Genomic DNA, 19,062 nt, shown 5'->3' with positions numbered 1-19,062 from the left:
GGCCGCATTTGGGGTATGCATCATGTAAATAGTACATCCCAAATGCAGTCTGAAGCGGTGTCATTTTGCTCGTCTGTTTCAAGCCTGTGTCATTTTGCCGTATGTTGTTGCCTAACTACCCTGAAGGCACTAGATCCCATCTGATTTCAGAGACTAAGCAGGGCCAAGCCTGGTTAGACCATCAAGAGAATACCACGTGCTGTAGGTTATATTCGTAGGACAGCAAGAGCAACCCACTTCTGAGTATTCCTTGCCTAAGAAAACCCTATGAAATGCATGGAGTCTCCATAAATCAATTAGCAACTTGAAGGTACATACTTTACTTTTGGGCCAACCCTGTTTGGTGGATGTCTGGTTGTGCAATCCACTCATACTGCTTCTAGTGTGCATATGTTTCTCGTGCCTTGCCTATAGTATGTACCACCTGGTATTCCTTGGTAGTCCCCCATCCAAGTACTAACCAGGGCTGATCCTGCTTAGCATTTAAGATCAGATATCATCTGGTGCCTGCATCTTTACTTTATAGTTCCAGAAATATATCAGTCATATCAAGACCAGCCCAAGACATTTCGTTGCCTAAGGTGCAGCAAAAATGACACTCTCCTCTACCTTGCAAGGTGGATAGTACCTGAAGTAAGTCAGGAGTCAGAAAAATCCCAGGAGTAAAATTCCCACAAAGCAGTAAAAATACAGAAAGGATGAATTAAATTACTAACAATGTGCTGGACTTTTGAAGTACCCTAAATTTGTTGCCTGATCCAACAATCTCATTGTATGGCCAGCCCTGGTTCATGTGGTTACAGTCAACTTTAGAACTTGTAGAAAGACCCCCACCATGCCTTAGTCTGATGTGTAAAGACACTAAATTTACTAAGTGATAACACTTAAGGAGACAATGTTTTGTGGTATAATTGTTTTTTAAATGTTTTTATTTTTGTAAAGCAACTTTAATCCTCTTGGGTTCATCTGCCATTGATTTCGATAAAATCACCCAAAATCAGGAAGAACTACATCATAACAACAGTCAGCTAATTGTTTAGAATCTGATTGGGAAGAAAGAAGTGAAATAGAAACATGGAAAACATAGCAGCTGGCATTGTCATTATTTCTCAGCATCTTCAGCTTGCAAATCTAGAAAAACGGAAATGTATGAAAATATAGGTAAGATTTTTTTTGTTAGCTCCACATTTTGGTACATCTGTTGATTAATTATGCTTGGACATCATCACACCAGGACATTTATTTATTATCATTATTATCAGATTTGTTCATAATCCCACCTTTTTCCCAGGGGGACTGAAGCAGCTTACACATGTTAAGATGAATACAGCTGTTGCAAAAAGGGAATTGGCCTCAAGAGAACAACAACAACCCATATTTATTTGTCTTCCCCAAGTTACATGTATCCACATGCTTAGGAATATGTGTCTTAAGATGCATAAAAATATGCAAAATAGGACAGGGATCAGCATCTTTAGTTGTTATGCCAAAGAAGAAAATTCAGCAGGTGTAGCCTGCATGACAAATTTGAACTGCGGAGGTTCCTTCTTTAGCATGACTAGCAAAGGTCCACTTTTGCATCTGGCTATCAGTCTCATGAAGTGGGAAGCATACAACTACCTATTTACAAGAGAATCATACTGGATAAATTGCTAGAAGCATTTTGTCTCCTGGCCAACAATTGACTTAGTCCTTTTGTTTACGTGATCTTTAAGTATCTGAGGACCTGAACAGACAGGCCAAAATAAAGCTACTTCAGGTCACTTTGGAGGTATGCTGTTTAAATGATGCATGTGTCCTAAGAAGCCAGAAGCAATGCCAAAGCCACGCTCCACACTTTTGGAGCAACTTCTGGCCTCTTAAGATGTGTGTGTCATTTAAACAGCATCCCTCCAAAGTGACTCGAAGCAGCTTTATTTTGGTCTGTCTGTTAAGGCCCTGAGTTAGAAGAGAGAGGACTTACACTTTTGGACTACAATGCTCAGCCAACACAGCCAGCAGGATTGTAACAGCTGTAGTCCAAAATGAACAAGATTTGCATCTTAATATATTCAGCCATGTTTACGGCATTGAATTCATTTTCCCCCCTTAAAGGCTCTTCTTGCTTTAACAAATATATGATAGACCTGGTACAACCAGATCTAGTCTTGGTGGAAACAGCTGTACCATCTGAATGTGTCAGATGAACGGGAATTTTGGTTCAGTTTCTTTTGATAAGCATTTGCATGAAATTGTAAATTACTTCATATCTGAGATGGAAAGAGATTGAATTATCTTTGAAAATAGTGATAGTGCAAGAAAGTGACATTGACAAGATGTCTCTTGACTGATGCAAAGCAGCCTCTTTCTGCACTCACCTGTATGTGTTCCTGGATGAGACAATCAGTTTTGTGGTGCCTTGAAAAACAAAAGGCAGGCAACCAGCTCAGAAAAAGTACAAAACAAAGTGAAGATTTAAGCTCTTGATGCCACAAAAGAAAGTGTAACATATAATTGCTAAAAAGGGGAGGGATGGAGAATTCACTATTTTGCAATACAGCATCTGAAAAGGTTAATTTAGGGCCCAAACAGGTAGGCCAAAATAAAGCTGCTTCAGGTCACTTTGGAGGTATGCTGGTTAAATGATGCATGCATCCTAAGAGGACAGAACCCATGCCAAAGCCATGCTCCAGGCCTAAGGACTGGAGTGCAGCTTTGGCTCAGCTTCTGGCCTCTTAAGATGTGTGTGTCATTTAAACAGCATATCTCCAAAGTGACCCGAAAGAGCTTTATTTTGGTCTGTCTGTTTGGGCCCTTAAAACATCCAGAGTGGATCCCAAATATGACTGTATCAGCAAGATGAGAGAGGGTGGATATTGTAAGTCACACTATGTAGTTATAGCACTATGATTCCACTTTAACTGCCATGGCTGCATCCTATGAGATCCTGGAGGTTGTAGTTTGGTGGGGCACTAGACCTCTGGCGAAGTATTATAAATGCCCCTTCCTAAAGTATGAACCCTGGGATTCTATAGGACATTGCCATGCCAATTAAAGCAGAATCATAGTGCTATAATTATGTAGTGTGAAGAGGCCCTTAGATGAAAACCATTGATGGAAGTAATGGTTTAATCCCCAGCACTGCTGCCATAAAATGAATCCAGATTACACAAAATCACTTGTTAGTTGATAGTCTCACAACTAGTTTGGCTGTACTGATAACTGATGAAATACAGGGAAGAGTCTTTACTCTTGTTTTTATACAAAAGGAGATGGGTTTAGAAACTTGGTTTTGAAAAAGAATGAGTTATATTGACAAGGTCCAAAAGGATACCTATTTACTATAAGTGCATTTTAAATATTAACTATAATTACTCAAAAGTGATTAAGTATTTGATTACAGTTGCTTTTAAAAATCAGAATGCTGTAAGCCAATGCAGTGCAAAACATACTTAATAAGCTGCACACCACCAATAACTTTTAAAAGCAGCAAAACCAATTTCAAATGTACTGCATAAGGAATGACATTAATTACTCATTCCATTACAAGGGTAATATTGCTTTAGTTACTGCAAAAAGGAGGGGGGAAATACATTAATTAGAATTAGTTACCTCCAAACTCTGGGCAGACCTATTCTAATCACAAAAATCCAAATGAAGTTTTCAGATCAAAGAACAGAGAGCTTTATGACAGCTGTCAGTCCAAGGAAGAGGGGTCTTTGTGAAAAGCAACATTTTAATAGTCACTTCTTGTGGCTGATGTTGGAAAAGGGGGGGAAAACACAAGTTACTTCAACATCCCATAAAAGATACAAATTCTCTTGAAGGACTACTTACTTCCTGAGCTTCAGTTGTCGGTTCTGCTTCTGGAATGATCTCAGAAGGCTACAAGAGAAAAGGGAGTTCATTATATCACAGGATAGTACAAAACATGCAAGTGTGTTTGTGTGAACAAAGTACTCACTGGAGGTTCACTGCTTGGGATTTCCGGAGGAGGCTATAAGAGAACCAATAAGAAATTATTCCTATCATGGCATGTATTCTGTACCAGAATTGACTACAATTGCAGGCCTCCCAATACTTTCTTTTCACGTCAAACACTGACACATATTGTTGTAACAGATGGTATACAACAGAAAAGTGTTTCCACCCCTTTTACTGATAGGATCCAGTATCTGTTCACAGCTGATTGTAAAACTGGGCCACTAAACAAATTCTATCCATACTATGGTTACCCAAAATTCAAGGATCCCAAAAGTGCACTTGCACTGAATAGGGAGATTTTATTAGCTCAAATGGCAGTAGCTGAGAGGATTCAGTTCAGAGAAACAAAACTCTATATAACGTTTCTGAGAAAACAGACTCCCAAGTGCAAGTTCAACATATTTTTTTATAGTCAAAGGACATCACCATTCGCACAAGACATCCACTCACACACACACTCAAGAACCAGTGATATAAAGGTGGTAGCAGACTGTAACAAGGGGGTTTACAAAGGGCAATACCCTACTGATTCCAGAGGTGTAGCTTCAATTGAAGGGAATACAGTGAGATGGATAATGGCTCAACAGCCACCTTAGGATCATGCCATGGCCAGCTTATGATACAGGATTCCAACTGCTGTCTGGCAAGTAAATACCAGTCAAAAGACAGCAATGGCAATTAATGATAATTGCCTAAATATTCTGCCGGGACACTTCTTAGAACCATCTGGTAGGTCTCTGTGGGAAGAAGGTGTTAGGCTGATAATCCATTAGCGTGGTCCAGTAGGACTCATGTCATATGCTCTTAGTTGATTTCAGATTGATCATGGGTACTAGCGGAACATGAGTTGAAAAAGTAATGCATTAGACACTCCTCCCAATTTGTTCCGAGTAACACAATAGCCTGTGCATACTCATTCACCAGCAATGCATTAGTGTGATGTGTACCTTTCCAGTTTCTTTGTAACGTCTTTTACAAAAATACACTTTTTCACCTTCCATTTTTTTTAATGTGATGGTAGTTCTCTTAGCTATATATCAGTAGAGAGATATGAGATGGTGCAAGCAGACAAATCTAACTGTCTATACTCACTGGGCCATTGAAGCCACCAGGGCCAAAGTTGGGAGGAAAGCCAGGATCAACCTCCAAAAAAGGAGAAAAGATTCAAAAGATGAAGTACCATGGAAGCCAGAGTTGTATGCAGATGTTCTGTTAATAACTGTATCACCAACGTCCTTTACAGAGCAACAGAAAACTAAATGGATTCCTGCCCCAAAGATCTGGAGTATGCTGTCTTGCCTCTCCTTTTTCCTGCCTTGTCCACTCTTTTGACATTTACTCAGTCAGTTTACAATAACTACCCACAGATGTGAGAGATAATGTGGTGTTGTGGTTTGAGTGTTGGGCTAGGACTGTGGGAGACCAGGGTTTGAATCTCTGCTCAGCCATGGAAACCCACTGGCAGACCTTAAGCAATTCTGTAGTGTGGCCACACTACATACTTGAAACAGATTTACATCATTTTAACTGCTATGACGATTTTATAGAATCCTGGGATTTGTAGTTTGGTGGGGTATTCTGCCTGGTCAGTCAGAGAGCTCTCGTGCCTCACAAAACTACAAATTCCAGGATTATGTAGGATGGAGTCATAACAGTGGTGTCAAATTGCTTAAATTGTGCACTGTCCACACCTACATTCTCTTCGTCTCAGAGGAAGACAATGGTAAATTTCCTTAAAATAGATCTTGCCAAGATAACCCTAGGAAGGGATTACCATGTCAGAGTCAACTTGAACATCAACCAATGGATGTATTTACTATACAGTCAACTATGATCAAATCAGCTGAGTTGGCAGTCTAAATGTGGATGGCACCACTGGCAGAGTAAGCAAATGGATCTTGTAGCACCTTAGAGACTAACTGTGTGAAGGATGTTGTAGCATAAACATTCGTATACCTGCTCCACGTGTCTACAAAAGGTGATGCTACATCTTTTTTCACACAGTAAGTCTCAAAGCTAATATAAGAGCCTTTTGCATATTGATATTCCCAACTAACACAGCTATGTCTCTGAATTCTACTGCTGGGAGAGGTCATCAGAATTTGGGGGTTCATTGTCATCTGTATGCTGTGAATTTTTAAACTGTGGTTGTCCCAAAATAGAGATAGGATGACATCATGATGATGATGATGATGACGACGACAATGATGTTGAAAATGTTTAAGGTTTTTAAATCTGGTACATACATACTAAATCATCTGCCTAGAGTCAAGCCATTCACCTTGTATCTTTCAAAAAGGAGATTTGACACAAGTATACTCACTGGGCCAGGGTACCCGAAGGCAGGATATCCAGGAGGAGGAACAGGAGGATAGCATTCAGGCCTGCCCTACAGACAAGAAGGGGGACATATGGTCACTGACCTTGTTTGTTTCTACAAACTTCATAAACTTAAAAATAAAATGTCATGGAAGCTGAAACAAATCTTAGTGCTTCTGTGAAGGTCTTTGGTTTTTGGTCATCTTATTAGAATGAAAATCGTTTGTGGACAGGCTTCATCTAGTTGCATTTCAGCTATATCCCAAATGGCTGTTCTTCATCTGGGGTTGGAATCATGGGGCCCTCTGGATATTGTTGGAATGCAACTCCCATTGGCCTTAGCCAGCATAGTCATGGTGAGGAATGCAGGACACTTTAACATCTGCAGCGAAAGGACATTTGGTACTCATCTTGTACTAACGAACAAACACCTCCCTTAGCATAGGGCTTTTCGTGTCTATTCCAGACTTTTTGCCATGAGAACAGACAATGCTGTGTGATTTCTTTCCCTAACAATTCTTACCAGACGACGTTGCTCTCTGCGGCTGAAAAAGGCCTTTAAAAAATAAATCAAGAGGGAGAAGTCAAGTTTCATTCACTGCTGCTTCTTAAAGTACCTCTCTGGGTTAATAGCTACTTTCTGTGAATACACATCACTCATATTTACACAGTTAGAAGATCACGATATCCAAAGAGCAATGTGGGTCCGATTCGGGCTCAAATGGAAATGATGCACCCATAATTCGCCTCCTGATCCGCGTTATAGGCCAGTGGGAATGAAGCCCAACATAATGGCTAAAATCTCCCTCCCCTCCCCTCCCCTATTCAGCCAAACCTCATGCACACTGTTCAACCCCGAGATCATACAACTTAGCCAGAGAAGAAAACATCTTCCATATACTTACTGATATCCAGCTGCTTAAATCAAACTACAAGAAGAAAGGCATATTTAGGTTACCCAGGCTGATACATTCTCTTGTTCCCTACAGTTTGTTAGCAGCAAACAATGCATTGTTCCAGATCTCTTGACAGCTTCTAATCTTTTACAGTGGTTAGACTGGGGATTGATGGCATTCTGCTAGTGATATAAATCTTGGTAGTGTTTGTCCTTTCTGGCAATAATAAAAAATGGGCCCGAACAGACTGGCCAAAATAAAGGTGTTTCAAATCACTTTGGAGATATGCTGTTTAAATGACACATGCATCTTAAGAGGCCCGAAGCTGCGCCAAAGCGGCGCTCCAATCCTTAGGACTGAAGCGTTGCTTTGGCGTGGCTTCCGGCCTTTTAGGACACATGCATCATATGAACGGCATACCTCCAAACTGACCTGAAGCAGCTTTATCTTGGTCTGTCTGTTCGGGCCCATTACCATTTTAAGCCTTGCTGTCAGAAAATTGATAAAAACTGTACTGTCTTCTCAAATTATTCATGCTTTTATCCTTATTTGGTGCCCAAAATGCACATATTACTTTATTTTATTTCATTTCATTTTGCCTTTCTCCCAGGATATGAAAGGAAGCCCCTCCCCCCCCCCCCCCCAATACACAGCATTTCCTGTGCCAAAAAATATCAGTTTCTGTTTTCAGTGCAGGGAAACTGTTTTCTTTCCAGAAATAGTATCGTCAGTACAGAAAATCCTGTTTTCTGCTGAAAAAATCTCTGCATTTTTCACAGAGAATCCCTTTTGGGGCCATTTTTCAAATATCTGTGAATATTTGTTTCTGCGCCTACATTCCTGCTCTGTTAGCCATTTCTAGAACATGGCACTGAAAGACATGTTCAATGATATTTATTTATGCTACAGGTCACAATTTTGCTTTCTGTAATGGTGATTCCCAGAATTTCTCAGTTGGCAAAGCGGATGAGGAATCCAAGGAATAAGGGTCCCCAAAAGAGATTTTTGCAAACTCTGGAAGGGTTCTGTCCTGCTTTCTCCATCTTCTTTAAAAACACTGCCATGTAAATAATAGGGTCAGCAATAATAATAATAATAATAATAATAATAATAATAATAATAATGGGGTCAACAGGAAGCTTGGAATAAGGTGCTAATTATTTAATTACAAGTAGAAGAAAGCTTCTTTATACTTACTGGAAGCCAATTGAAGAAACTAACCTATGAAGAAAACAACACAAAATATTCAATGAAACTCATTCTGAAATGAGTTTTTAGAGGTCTGCACTGAAAGTCCAGTTTTGGTTTTTGCAATGGGAATGCATCCAGAAATATAATAATAATAATAATAATAATAATAATAATAATAATAATAATAATATCATCTGCTGGATCATGTCCATTATTTCTTATCAGGTCTGTGCTGACAAAAAGAGCTGGGGCCTTTCCACACTAAACAGTTATAGCACAATGCTTCTCCTTCAGCTGTCAATTTATGGAAACTTGGGGAGGCACTAAAGCTCTTAATGCCCCTTGTGATGTCATGGATTTATAGTGGAAAACGTCTTTCCATGTATTAGATATTCAGGTAATTTGCTTATGTATGCACTGTGTATTAGTGGTAATAAGGGGATAAAATGTTGAAGGGTGAAAGAATGAAATGTTGGGAGTGAGTGGTTACTGGTTGATATAGAGTTGGGATACTTAGACTGTGGTGCAATGGTTTGAGCATTGGACTTCAACTCTAGAGACCAGGGTTCAATTCCTAGAATCATAGAATCAATGAGTTGGAAGGGACATTAGGTTTAGGCATTAATGTGTGGCATTTAAGAGTCTGAGTTAGCTAGGAGAGGAGTGTGTGTGTGAAAGAGTGAGATATGTTTTAAATGTATGAAAAAATTAATCTGTTTTTGTTATGTTCAGTTTCAGTTAATAAAGTATTGTTTCTGTATTTATACACTTTTGGGCACTAGGAATGCCATATATTAGAAAGCTCGGTGTCAGACATGGTGTCTTGGTAGCAGCAGTGAATAAAGAGGGATGGTGTCCCTCTTTAGTAGTTACATAATGTAGTAGGGTAGTAGCTGCATAATGTTTCATGCATGTCCCTTGAGGGCATCCAAAAGGTCCCCACAGTTAGTGGTCATAGCAATAGGACAGGAGGGGGTCCTTACATTGATGGCAAATTTATATTCAATGGGGAAGCCCTTACTATTGATGGTAACAGGGAGATTTGTGGAAATCTTCACATTTGGTGACAGTACCTGGTAGAAAACCAGTGGGATAAGTGGTAAACCCCACAACCTTTCCTAAATTACCTTTCCCAGGATTCCACAGTATGGAACCACGGCAGTTAAAGTGGAATCATAGTGCTATAATGGTCTAGTGTGAAAGGGCACTCGGACTTTATGCTTTCATGGAGAGGCCAAAGTTTCACAGTGATTCATCTGTATATCTTGTTCTGCTTGCATTTCTTTTTCTTGATTGGTCTATGACCATACTGATTATCTATCTTATGTCTGTCTGTCTATTTAATAAATCAATTCAGATTCAATAAATTAATTCAGATGATGAAAATTAGTCGCACTGAAAACAACAGGGATGAATGCCAAGTAGCAATGCAAAGGGTTCTAAAGACACGTCAGTTGCAGAGAGACCTGAAACCAAGGAGACAATCTGTGTACCCAACAAAGAGAGAAATACCACCATCATGTAAATGAAATTTATTTTACCCATGAGCTTCTTCTGCCAGGGTCACCCTACAAAAACAAAAACAGAATAATGTCATTGACTCTTATCTGTTTCCATATCAGAAAGGAAACTTCCATAGAGATGCCCTACCCTTTAAGCATATTGAAAAGTCATTCAACAGTAGGACAGAAGGAGGTCCTTACATTGGTGGCAACGGTGGGTACAAGGGGAAGCCTCACTTCTGCTGCTAACAGGGAGATTTGGGGACATCTTCATATTTGGCAGCAGTGGAAGTTTAGGCAGATTTCCAAATATATCTGTTTAGCACCAATATGCCAATCCTCTTTTCCCTTGTAGTTTCTCATGGGCATTATTATATAATCTATGCTCATTTCCCTTCTCTGTGTTCTTACTCCTACAAGAATGGTGAATATAGGCTTTTAAAGAGAGGGAAGTACACCAAGAATGAATTCAGGTGGGGCACTTGCCCCTATACAACCTTATATACAATAAGCTACATATAAATACTAAATATAAATAATATAGCTAAAAATTGTTGTTCCTGCTGCTGTGTGCCTTCAAGTCATTTCTGACTTATGGTGACTTTAAGGGGAAACTAACATGGAGTTTTCTCAGGCTGAGAGTATGTGACTCACCGAAGGTCACCCAGTGCATTTCCATAGCTAAGCAGGGAATGGAACACTCTAGAGTCACAATGCAGTGCTCAAACCATTACACCACACTGTCTCTCTAAATAAATGCAGTGGTTGTATTTAGACAGCATAATATGTTGTAATGAAATGAGCCTGGATTTAGGAAAGGCCTTGAACAAAGTGCAGATGAATGACTTTGGAGGCTACTTTCACCCCAATTTATTGCACCATTTGTTTGTTGCGCTGTCCCACCTTTTAGTAATGGCAAGGAACACATTATTTAAAAATCACATTCTGGGTAAGCAAAGGATATGGCTGGGGTATGCAAATGGTACAGGCTGAATCTCATCTTCCTGTTTTATATTGTGCTAAGACACAGAGTGTATCTACACTGTAGAAATAATACAGTTTGACAGCACTTTAAGTGTTGTATCTCCGTCTTATGGAAGCCTGGGATTTGTAATTTTACAAGATCTTTAGCCTTCTCTTCCAAAGAGTGCTGGTGCCTTACAAAAACTACAAATCCCAGGATTGTGTAGAATGGAACCAAGGCAGTTAATGTGATGTCAAGCTGCATTATTTTTACAGTGTAGATGCAACCTCAGTGTTACTAGTGTTTAAGCAACTGCATTTACCTACAAAATAAGAGAACAATGAGAAAGCATCACACTCAGACAAGAAAGTGGCCGTACTCACTGGTTGTCTGCCACCAGAACCATACTGCAGAAATGAAACAGACAAAAATGAATAATACATGTTGGATTCGACATGAGAAACAAAAATGCACAGAATTTCAGGCTCATAGTCACATATCCTGCCAAGTCAGAATTTGCCCGTATAGTCTAATGCAGGGAAAAACAAACTAGCTATAGTCTAATGCAGGGAAGGACATTGGCAGGGAAGGACATTGGAAATGGGTTCATTTTGGTGCATGCGGGTACCACCAGCAGTGTGCTATTGGGGCACTGTTTCACGTCAATGATCCAAGCGCGAAGCCCTGACATATGGACGCGGTCCCACACTTGCGTCATCATAACGCCCCCCATATGGACGGGAGGCCTCCATGATGGCGCCATCCGTCCCGACTAGGGTTTGGGAGCGTGCAATTGCTGTGTGCTCCCGAACCCTAGAATTGGTGTGGGCACACCCCGCCTGTTTGTCTTGGGCCATATTTCTCATACTCACCGGTTGAGGGTAGCCAGGGCCTTGGTAGTTAGGAGGAGGGAATTCAGATGCAGGGTATCCAGGAGGAGGGAGTGCAGGAGGAGGAGGAAAAGGAGATCTTTCACCATAGCCAGGGACCTTAAACAGAAAGAAAGAATCATGTTTCTCTCTAGATAAAATATTTAAACATATATAGGTCACATTTCTTCACCAACTCCACCAAACACAAATTACAAAGTACATTCATGACAACTCACCAGTACAATATTAGAATTATTTTCAAACTGGAAAAAGCCAACATGCATACAAACATGGAATTCAACTGGTCTAACTCTTTCTGGGTTCTGTGGGGCCAATTATAATACATTGAGCATCAACCACAGTTGCTGAGAGTATTCCATTCAAATCAAAAATGTACAACATTTCAATGTGCAACATGTGAAGAAAATACATACATACACACACACTTTTCAAGGCAATGCTTTCACCTTGAGATTCTCTGTGCCGTTGCCTGTGAACCAGGGAAGTGGGGCTATGCCTTGAGAGCTGGAAATGCTGCTTGGAGCAGAGAACTAGCTGTCTGTTCAAAAGAGAAATGTAGCACAAAGGAGCAAAGAAAATGGTCTTACTCACTGGAGGAGCAGGGTATCCAGGTGGTGGAGGAGGAGGATATGGTTGAGGAAAACGGTATCCTGGATCATTGTAGCCACCATAGCCTGGATCCTCCTACAGAAATTAAAAGAGACACCCACTGAATCTTGTTCATTCCTACATGTGTATGATCATTGGAGGGGATTATGGGCCGGTCTGGAGAACCTTTGGCCCTTCGTCCCATGCTATCTGTGAAAGAGAAATCTTAGCTGGAAGATCACACATGTAGTTTACATTAGGGTTAGGTAAACTGGTGGATTCTTCCAGATGCAGGGTATCCAGGTGGAGGGAATGCAGGGTATCCAGGAGTTACAACCAACATCAATCCCAGCTGTTATTGCCAGAACCTAGACTTATGAGAGCCAGGGTGGTGTAGTGGTTTGCGTGTTGGACTCTGACTCTGAGACTAGGGTTCAGCTCCATACTCAGACATTGAAACCCCACTGTATAATCTGCCAGCTAAGATGTCTCTTTCACAAATAGAAAGCATGAGGAGACTGGTGTGAATTGGGATCTTGGTGTGGAAGCAGGGATCATAAAGATTTTCCCTCCTGATGGGATCCTTATCCAGATCAAGGAGGAATTTTCTGGCTGGAAAGTGCCTCTTTGTTCCATGAGCAAAGTGCAAAATCACGGTGGGTATGTTATCTGAACTGAGTCATAATGTTGGATACAATACATCAAGAAAATGATAAAAAGTCCCAAAACATGGTTCCTTATACTCACTGGGGATGCAGGAAAATAACGCTAAAGGGAAAAAATACAGATAAACAAATCAGTCTTAATCTTTGCACAATATATCATCACAATAAAGGCACAATGAAATCTTATTTTTTAAAAGTCTACTATGGGTAATTGTTTTAAAAGTAATTAAATTAACCTGCAATGCTAGAAAGTCAGAAACAGCCATACTTCAAGCTATAGCTACAGTTAACCAGAGTTGTTCAAAACCATTGTTTTCAGCCATGATTTGATATGTTGTTGCTGGCTGTAATTTCAAGTAGTATCATTAGCTCTATGTAAGTCCCAATGCAGATGTTAAACTACAGTTAGAACAAACCGAGGAAAACAACGCGGAATGTGAATTGAGAAAGGAAAAAACATAACCTTTTGGTAGAGCCAGGGATGTGAAAATCTTCCAGTCCCAATGCCATTCAGTTGCTCCCAATCCCACCAGCATTTTTGTCCCATCCTTCTTTAGTATTGGCTTGTGAGACTCATGACTTTCCACATTGAAATCCATGCACGTTTTTATGTTTTTCCGTAATTTGTGATTTTGGACATTTAACTAAATGTATATGAATAGCCCTCATAATTGAAGTATATTTCTGTACATTTTTCTCACTTAGTACACTTTAGCCATTTACTTTTTAAAATACATTGTCCTGTGTTCATCTTATGTCTCAGAAATAAGGAATTTGTCGGGGGTTTTTAAGGCAAGGAATACACAGAGCTGGTATGCCATTGTCTTTCCCTGCAAAATAGCCTAAGGCACATGGTTTTCTGTGATGCTGTCCCTTCCAAGTACTAACCAGGCCTGACCCACCTTAGTTTCCAAGATCAGACAGGAACTGGAGCCTGAAGGATATTTAGGCTTGACATATTCAGATTACAGCCAAAGAATTGCACCTGAATCACACAGACTTTTGCTGCCATCATGTGGCAACTGGCATGTGAATTCGTCATTACATTTCTTCTCGGGGAAACAGGGAGTTGTTACTTTAGCAGTTTTGTTCTTGCTGCACCAAAGTCTGAAAGCCAATGAGTTTTCAAATCCTATTCATCATTCAAGACTGACTTGCACAAAATGTGCACATAGTTGTTTTGGGCATAGAACTAAATTTTCTGTGCACAAAATAGCCTTTTCTGTACATAAAAAGCTGTCTCTCATATATATATATAATCTGCTGTTTTCTGGGCAAGTCAGCAACATGAAAATAAGTCCCTGGTTTCAGCATTTCTGTTCAGGAAACAGCTTCTTCTTTACAGAAAATAATATTACTACTTGCAATGCCACTTTCTGCACAGAAAAGGCATTTTTCCATACAAAACAAACTCATTTTGTACAGAATAAGTCCCAAACTGGGTAGCGCCTTATCAGTCCGTGATTCTTCTCATCAGAGTTTTGCAGCGCATGGAATACATGGGTTTGGGTCATTTTTGGAATATTCTGAAATATTCTTTCCGTCCCTACAATTGAAGTAGCCATTCCAGGAGAAAGGGAAAGGCAAGCTCATGGATCTTTACACTATCTACTTCTGCCATTGTTTCCGACAATTCAGTTACTGTAAAAGTCAGTTTAACATTTAAAAGTAGAATTTAAGCATCCAAAGAAAAAAGGCAAGCAAGGTTCCCAACAATGAATGGTTTTCATTGTCTCACTCTCTGTGATGCTAGAAATTTTGGGATTGAAAGAAAGTTTCATTGTGGGCCCGGACTTCTATTTTGGGAGCAACACCTTTATTTTCCCCTTCTCCATAGTCACACCTATGCTTTTGGTATTGATTTTGATAGGACCACAATGTGATCAACTCAGCCTAAATCCATCCAATGAGGTTGAATTCACCCTGGGATTTCCACACGACGTATCCACCACCCCAGTATCCCAAACTGATGCTGTCTTTCTTCCAGACATCCGCTTCAACCTCACCTGCGCACCGGTGCAAATCACAGAGGCCATAAGAATGACCACCACGAACGGGAGCTCCATTTTGCGTGAGTCCAGTCCCTCTTTCCCTGGCGTGAAACAATGCAGAGTGCGAACTACTAGTTTAGAAACTACCGTTTATGCCTCTCTTTTCACAAGCCCCGCTGCCCAAACTGAAAGCTTCCATTGAGGCTGTTGCCAATTTGGCAATTTACTTTATCAGGAAGGAAAGGTCAGGAAGATTAGTTCTAGACAAAGGTGATCCTTGTGGAAATGCTTCTTCTCTCCCAAGTCTAACTGCAACATACACTCCCGTCTTTCTCTTACAGGAGGGATTTTGCAGATGTTTTACTCAGTCCCACCCAGAAAAGTTAGCCACTTTGCCAAATTTTCTCCAGTTGTCCTCCGGGATTTCTTAGTGAAGGCCACAACTCCTTACATCCACAATGTTTTAGGATTAGGAGGGGAACACACTAACCATTGGAAAGTTCTTCTTCAATGTCATACTCTGACCATTATATGCTTCTCCATCTCTTTTTTTTTTTTGGGGGGGGGGGTATGCTAAAACAATATTTATAGGCAAAGCTATACTGCACAGCCACAGTATCCTGCATCAGCTGAACCTGTACCTCCTCTTGCTTCTTCAAGGATCATCATGAGGGAAATAGATCCTAGGTCAATAAAGTGGCCCTTATTAAACACAACTCTTTCTGTGCAGGAATACATCATCAAACCACACCTGACAGATGGCCATCCAGCCATTTTGACAAACAGCCACATCTTGACAAAATGCAGCATTAGGGCTAACATTGTCTCCCCCCCCCCCCCCTCCCTCCTATATCATTTTAAACATCTTTGCCTTGTGAAGAATCCAGTGCAGTTTAGAAAGCTTGCAACGTGTATTTTTTTCTCCTTTGGTTGGCCCAATAAAGGTAGCACTGTTTGTGGGTTTTGAATGTTATTGCCACATGGCCAACCTGGCTACCCCTGGATTTGTTTTCTGATTGCAAGGATGTTGTAACAACACTCTTCTTGCCATATACAGTCCACACTGTCTACAAGGCAGAGAGTAATGATATACCATATGTACATGGTTAGCACAATCTCTTTTCTATGGGTGCCATCTAGTGGAAATATTGCTACATTGCCATTTGGTCACTGTTTTCTGCACTCAGGTTTGCTGCTGCTTCATCAAAGGTGGGTCATCATGCGCTGCCATCGTTTTATTTATTTATTTTATTTTTGAATGCCATAGAGGCAAAAGACGAAGAAAAGAAATCCATGGAAGGAAAGAGAGTCTACAGATGGTACCTGTATGTAGAGGGAGAAATTTAGGAGATAAAAAAGACTCGTGGCAAACAGAATAATGCAAAATAACCAATATATCAAATAATATAAACTATGCAAAATCAAAGTCTTTCATGGCCAGCATCCATAGTTTTTTGGTTTTTTTCAGGCTATGTGGCCGTGTTCTGGAAGAGTTTATTCCTGACATTTCACCAGCATTTGTGGCTGGCATCTTCAGAGAATGCTGGCATGGAAGTAAGTGGGGTATATATACTGTGTGACCCTTGGTTGAGAGGCAGTGATTTACATGTTGATCTGTATGTCGGTCTGTTGTTTAATGACAAGGCCTCAGGGTGTCTCTTTATTAAGTGATCCATTGTCTGCTGGGAAAACCCCTGACTTTGGGTGGTTTTCATTTGCATTTTCTGGGTCTTGATTCTGGTGTTTTTCAGGACTGGTAGCCAAACTTTGGCGGGATACAGACCTCCCAAAACGGGCAGTCTCCCGCCGCCCTGGTTTGCTCTGCAAGGGAGCCACAGCGGACAAACCGCGTGGCTCCGTCGTGGAACAAAAAGAACCTGCAAAAAGTGGGTTCTTCTTGGGGCTCCTTTCGACACCACAATGCGCCAATGGCGCACTTGCAGCATCACAAAGGCGCCGGGATGTGCGGACGCTAAGCATCCATCATGTCAAAATGGCAGTGCCCATGTGTACAGGATGCCACCATTTTGATGTACGGAGTACATACTAGGGTTAGGGAGCATCTGAATGGTGCACGCTCCCTAACCCTAGTATCGCCACCGGCACGCTACAAAATGGAGGTATGTATCCCGCCTTTGTTTACTTTAAGGGTTTCTTCTTTCCTGTTGAAGTTGCCTTGGTGTTTGTGGATTTCAATGGCTTCCCTGTGCATTCTGACCTGATAGTTGTTGGCATGGTCCAGAATTTCAGTGTTTTTAGATAGTATTCTATGCCTAGGGTGGTTTATAACATGTTCTGCTACTGCTGATTTTTCTGTTTATCCAGTCTGCAGTGCTATAGACCAAGATCTTGCACCTGAGGCATAGCCTCGATGTCATGGCTATGATCTGTCTTTAGAATCCACTCTGGCAACTGATCTTAAAATGCAGGCAGTCACACTGAGAGATGGAGTTGTGCAGCCATTTGCCTCATTCCACACCAATTGTGGCCATCACTATGCGGTCCCCCTTTCTCCTTGTGATGCCATCACACAGTCATTGTTCCTTGTGGTGCCATCACAGAGCCATTGTTGTTTCCTTGGTGACTACAGTCAACAATTGTTCTCCCACCTCTTCCGTGCCTGTATCTTATGTGGGACAATGGCTTCCTTAGTGCTGGAGACTTTGGACAACCCACCTCAACCTCCAGGTGATGGCATTAGGCAGAACTTTGTAGGAGAGATGGAAAAAAGAAGCCCAACTAGTTCTAGAAAGGACAAAAGAGACAGTGAAGGGTAGGGGTCAGCAATTGGCAGCAGTAGGGCCAAATCTGGCCTGGTCCACACATTACTGATCTAGAGGCAAAAGAAGTTTAAGAAACGTGTGGTGCTTCTTCAGATAATTTCTTGGCAGGGCAACTGGGAAGAGCATAGGATTCTTTAGTCTCTCCATGCTGGCCTTCACTACTTCTATACTTCTATTCTTGTTAATACCACTACCAGTAGTAGTCTTCTCATTTTGGAAAACAGATAGCTTTTAATAAATAACGTAGAGGACACTGCAATTCATTTAATAAGGGAATTGCCTCACATGGAGGTTTCCAGGAGAAGCCACTCATCCACTTTCTTTGGCCAGAAAAAGGGTGGTCTGGGAAGCCTAGAGAGGTTGAAGACTGCAATAGAGCCTAGGGATATATAGCCACATGGTTCTACTTTGCCCAGTCCTCTCCTATCCTAACCCTGCTGTTTTTGGGCTGTGCACTCACAGGTGATGGAGGGACCGTGGCTCTTCCTAGCCCACTACAACAGGGGAAGCCCCTTCCTGTTGCAGGCAGCGGTTCTAAAACTGCCATAGTAGGGAGCAGCTCGCAGGACTTCTTGCTTCCGCCACCGCTGCCAACAATCCCACCGCTACCATCACCCACCTTCAACCAGGCAGCGCCACCTGCCACCCCAACCAGAGTTGTCTACAGCCTGTCAGGCTCCACAGCCACCTCTTCGCCCCCGAGGCTCGTCCAGACGCTTCCGGGATCCTTCCCCGACATTTACGATGGAGACATGAAGAAGTGGGACGAGCACTTCCACAGCATTCAGAGAGCCTACAAAGAGTTTGGCAAAGAGGATGACTTTGCCATCCGGGTCCTGACGGAGGACTTCACCCTTCCATTCCCTTTTGCCTGGCCCAGCGAGGCTGAAGTGGGTCGGCAGCCAGCCTACGATCCTTCCGACTGTGCTGGCTTTGACTTTTTCCTCCACCCAGGCCAACCTGTGCCTCGCCTCCTCCAACCCCTGCATGCTACTACCCAAGCTTTCTTCAAGAAGAGACGGCTGGAGCAGCTGGCTCTCAGTTATGCCAGCAAATCGTCCCTGGCCAACACTCCAGGGCTGCCTTCACCACAGGAGTCTAGCCCCGGCTTGCGGCCAGACATCATGGTCATCACCACCATGCCCTGTGTGGCTACCACTACAACACCAAGTGAGCCACCATTTCTCCTGCAGGATGGCAAAGCCCCCCGAAACATCCAACCTGCCCCTGCAACTATCCCAAATGTGGCTCCAAGACAGCCAATCAACCTTCAGTTTATGAGCCCTACCAATCATGGGCCATTTTAG

The 19,062-nt window shown here is 41.7% G+C and overlaps 2 protein-coding genes across 2 annotated transcripts; one reads left to right on the top strand and one right to left on the bottom strand.

Annotated features, from left to right (window-relative positions):
• Window positions 1-972: 972 nt before the first annotated feature.
• On the bottom strand, window positions 973-15,047 carry LOC149304820 (uncharacterized). The gene is made up of 14 exons (XM_089479128.1): window positions 14,988-15,047; window positions 12,320-12,412; window positions 11,708-11,824; window positions 11,219-11,242; window positions 9,911-9,937; window positions 8,376-8,399; window positions 7,188-7,211; window positions 6,806-6,838; window positions 6,287-6,352; window positions 5,056-5,106; window positions 3,944-3,976; window positions 3,817-3,864; window positions 2,358-2,397; window positions 973-1,131 (listed from the first exon to the last, which is right to left on the bottom strand). The coding sequence occupies exons 1-13, from the start codon at window positions 15,045-15,047 to the stop codon at window positions 2,383-2,385; spliced, it is 615 nt and encodes a 204-aa protein (XP_089335254.1). The 3' UTR covers window positions 973-1,131; window positions 2,358-2,382.
• A 2,564-nt stretch (window positions 15,048-17,611) lies between these two features.
• CUNH8orf90 (chromosome unknown C8orf90 homolog) lies at window positions 17,612-19,062 on the top strand. The gene is made up of 2 exons (XM_089478260.1): window positions 17,612-17,660; window positions 18,218-19,062. Exons 1-2 carry the CDS (start codon window positions 17,612-17,614, stop codon window positions 19,060-19,062), a joined length of 894 nt encoding a protein of 297 aa, XP_089334386.1.

Source organism: Sceloporus occidentalis, unplaced genomic scaffold, assembly GCF_023333645.1.
Source record: "Sceloporus occidentalis isolate IW3139 unplaced genomic scaffold, rSceOcc1.0.p SCAF_13, whole genome shotgun sequence".
Classification (NCBI taxonomy): Eukaryota; Metazoa; Chordata; class Lepidosauria; order Squamata; family Phrynosomatidae; genus Sceloporus; species Sceloporus occidentalis.
This window is presented reverse-complemented; position numbering and strand designations above follow the sequence as displayed.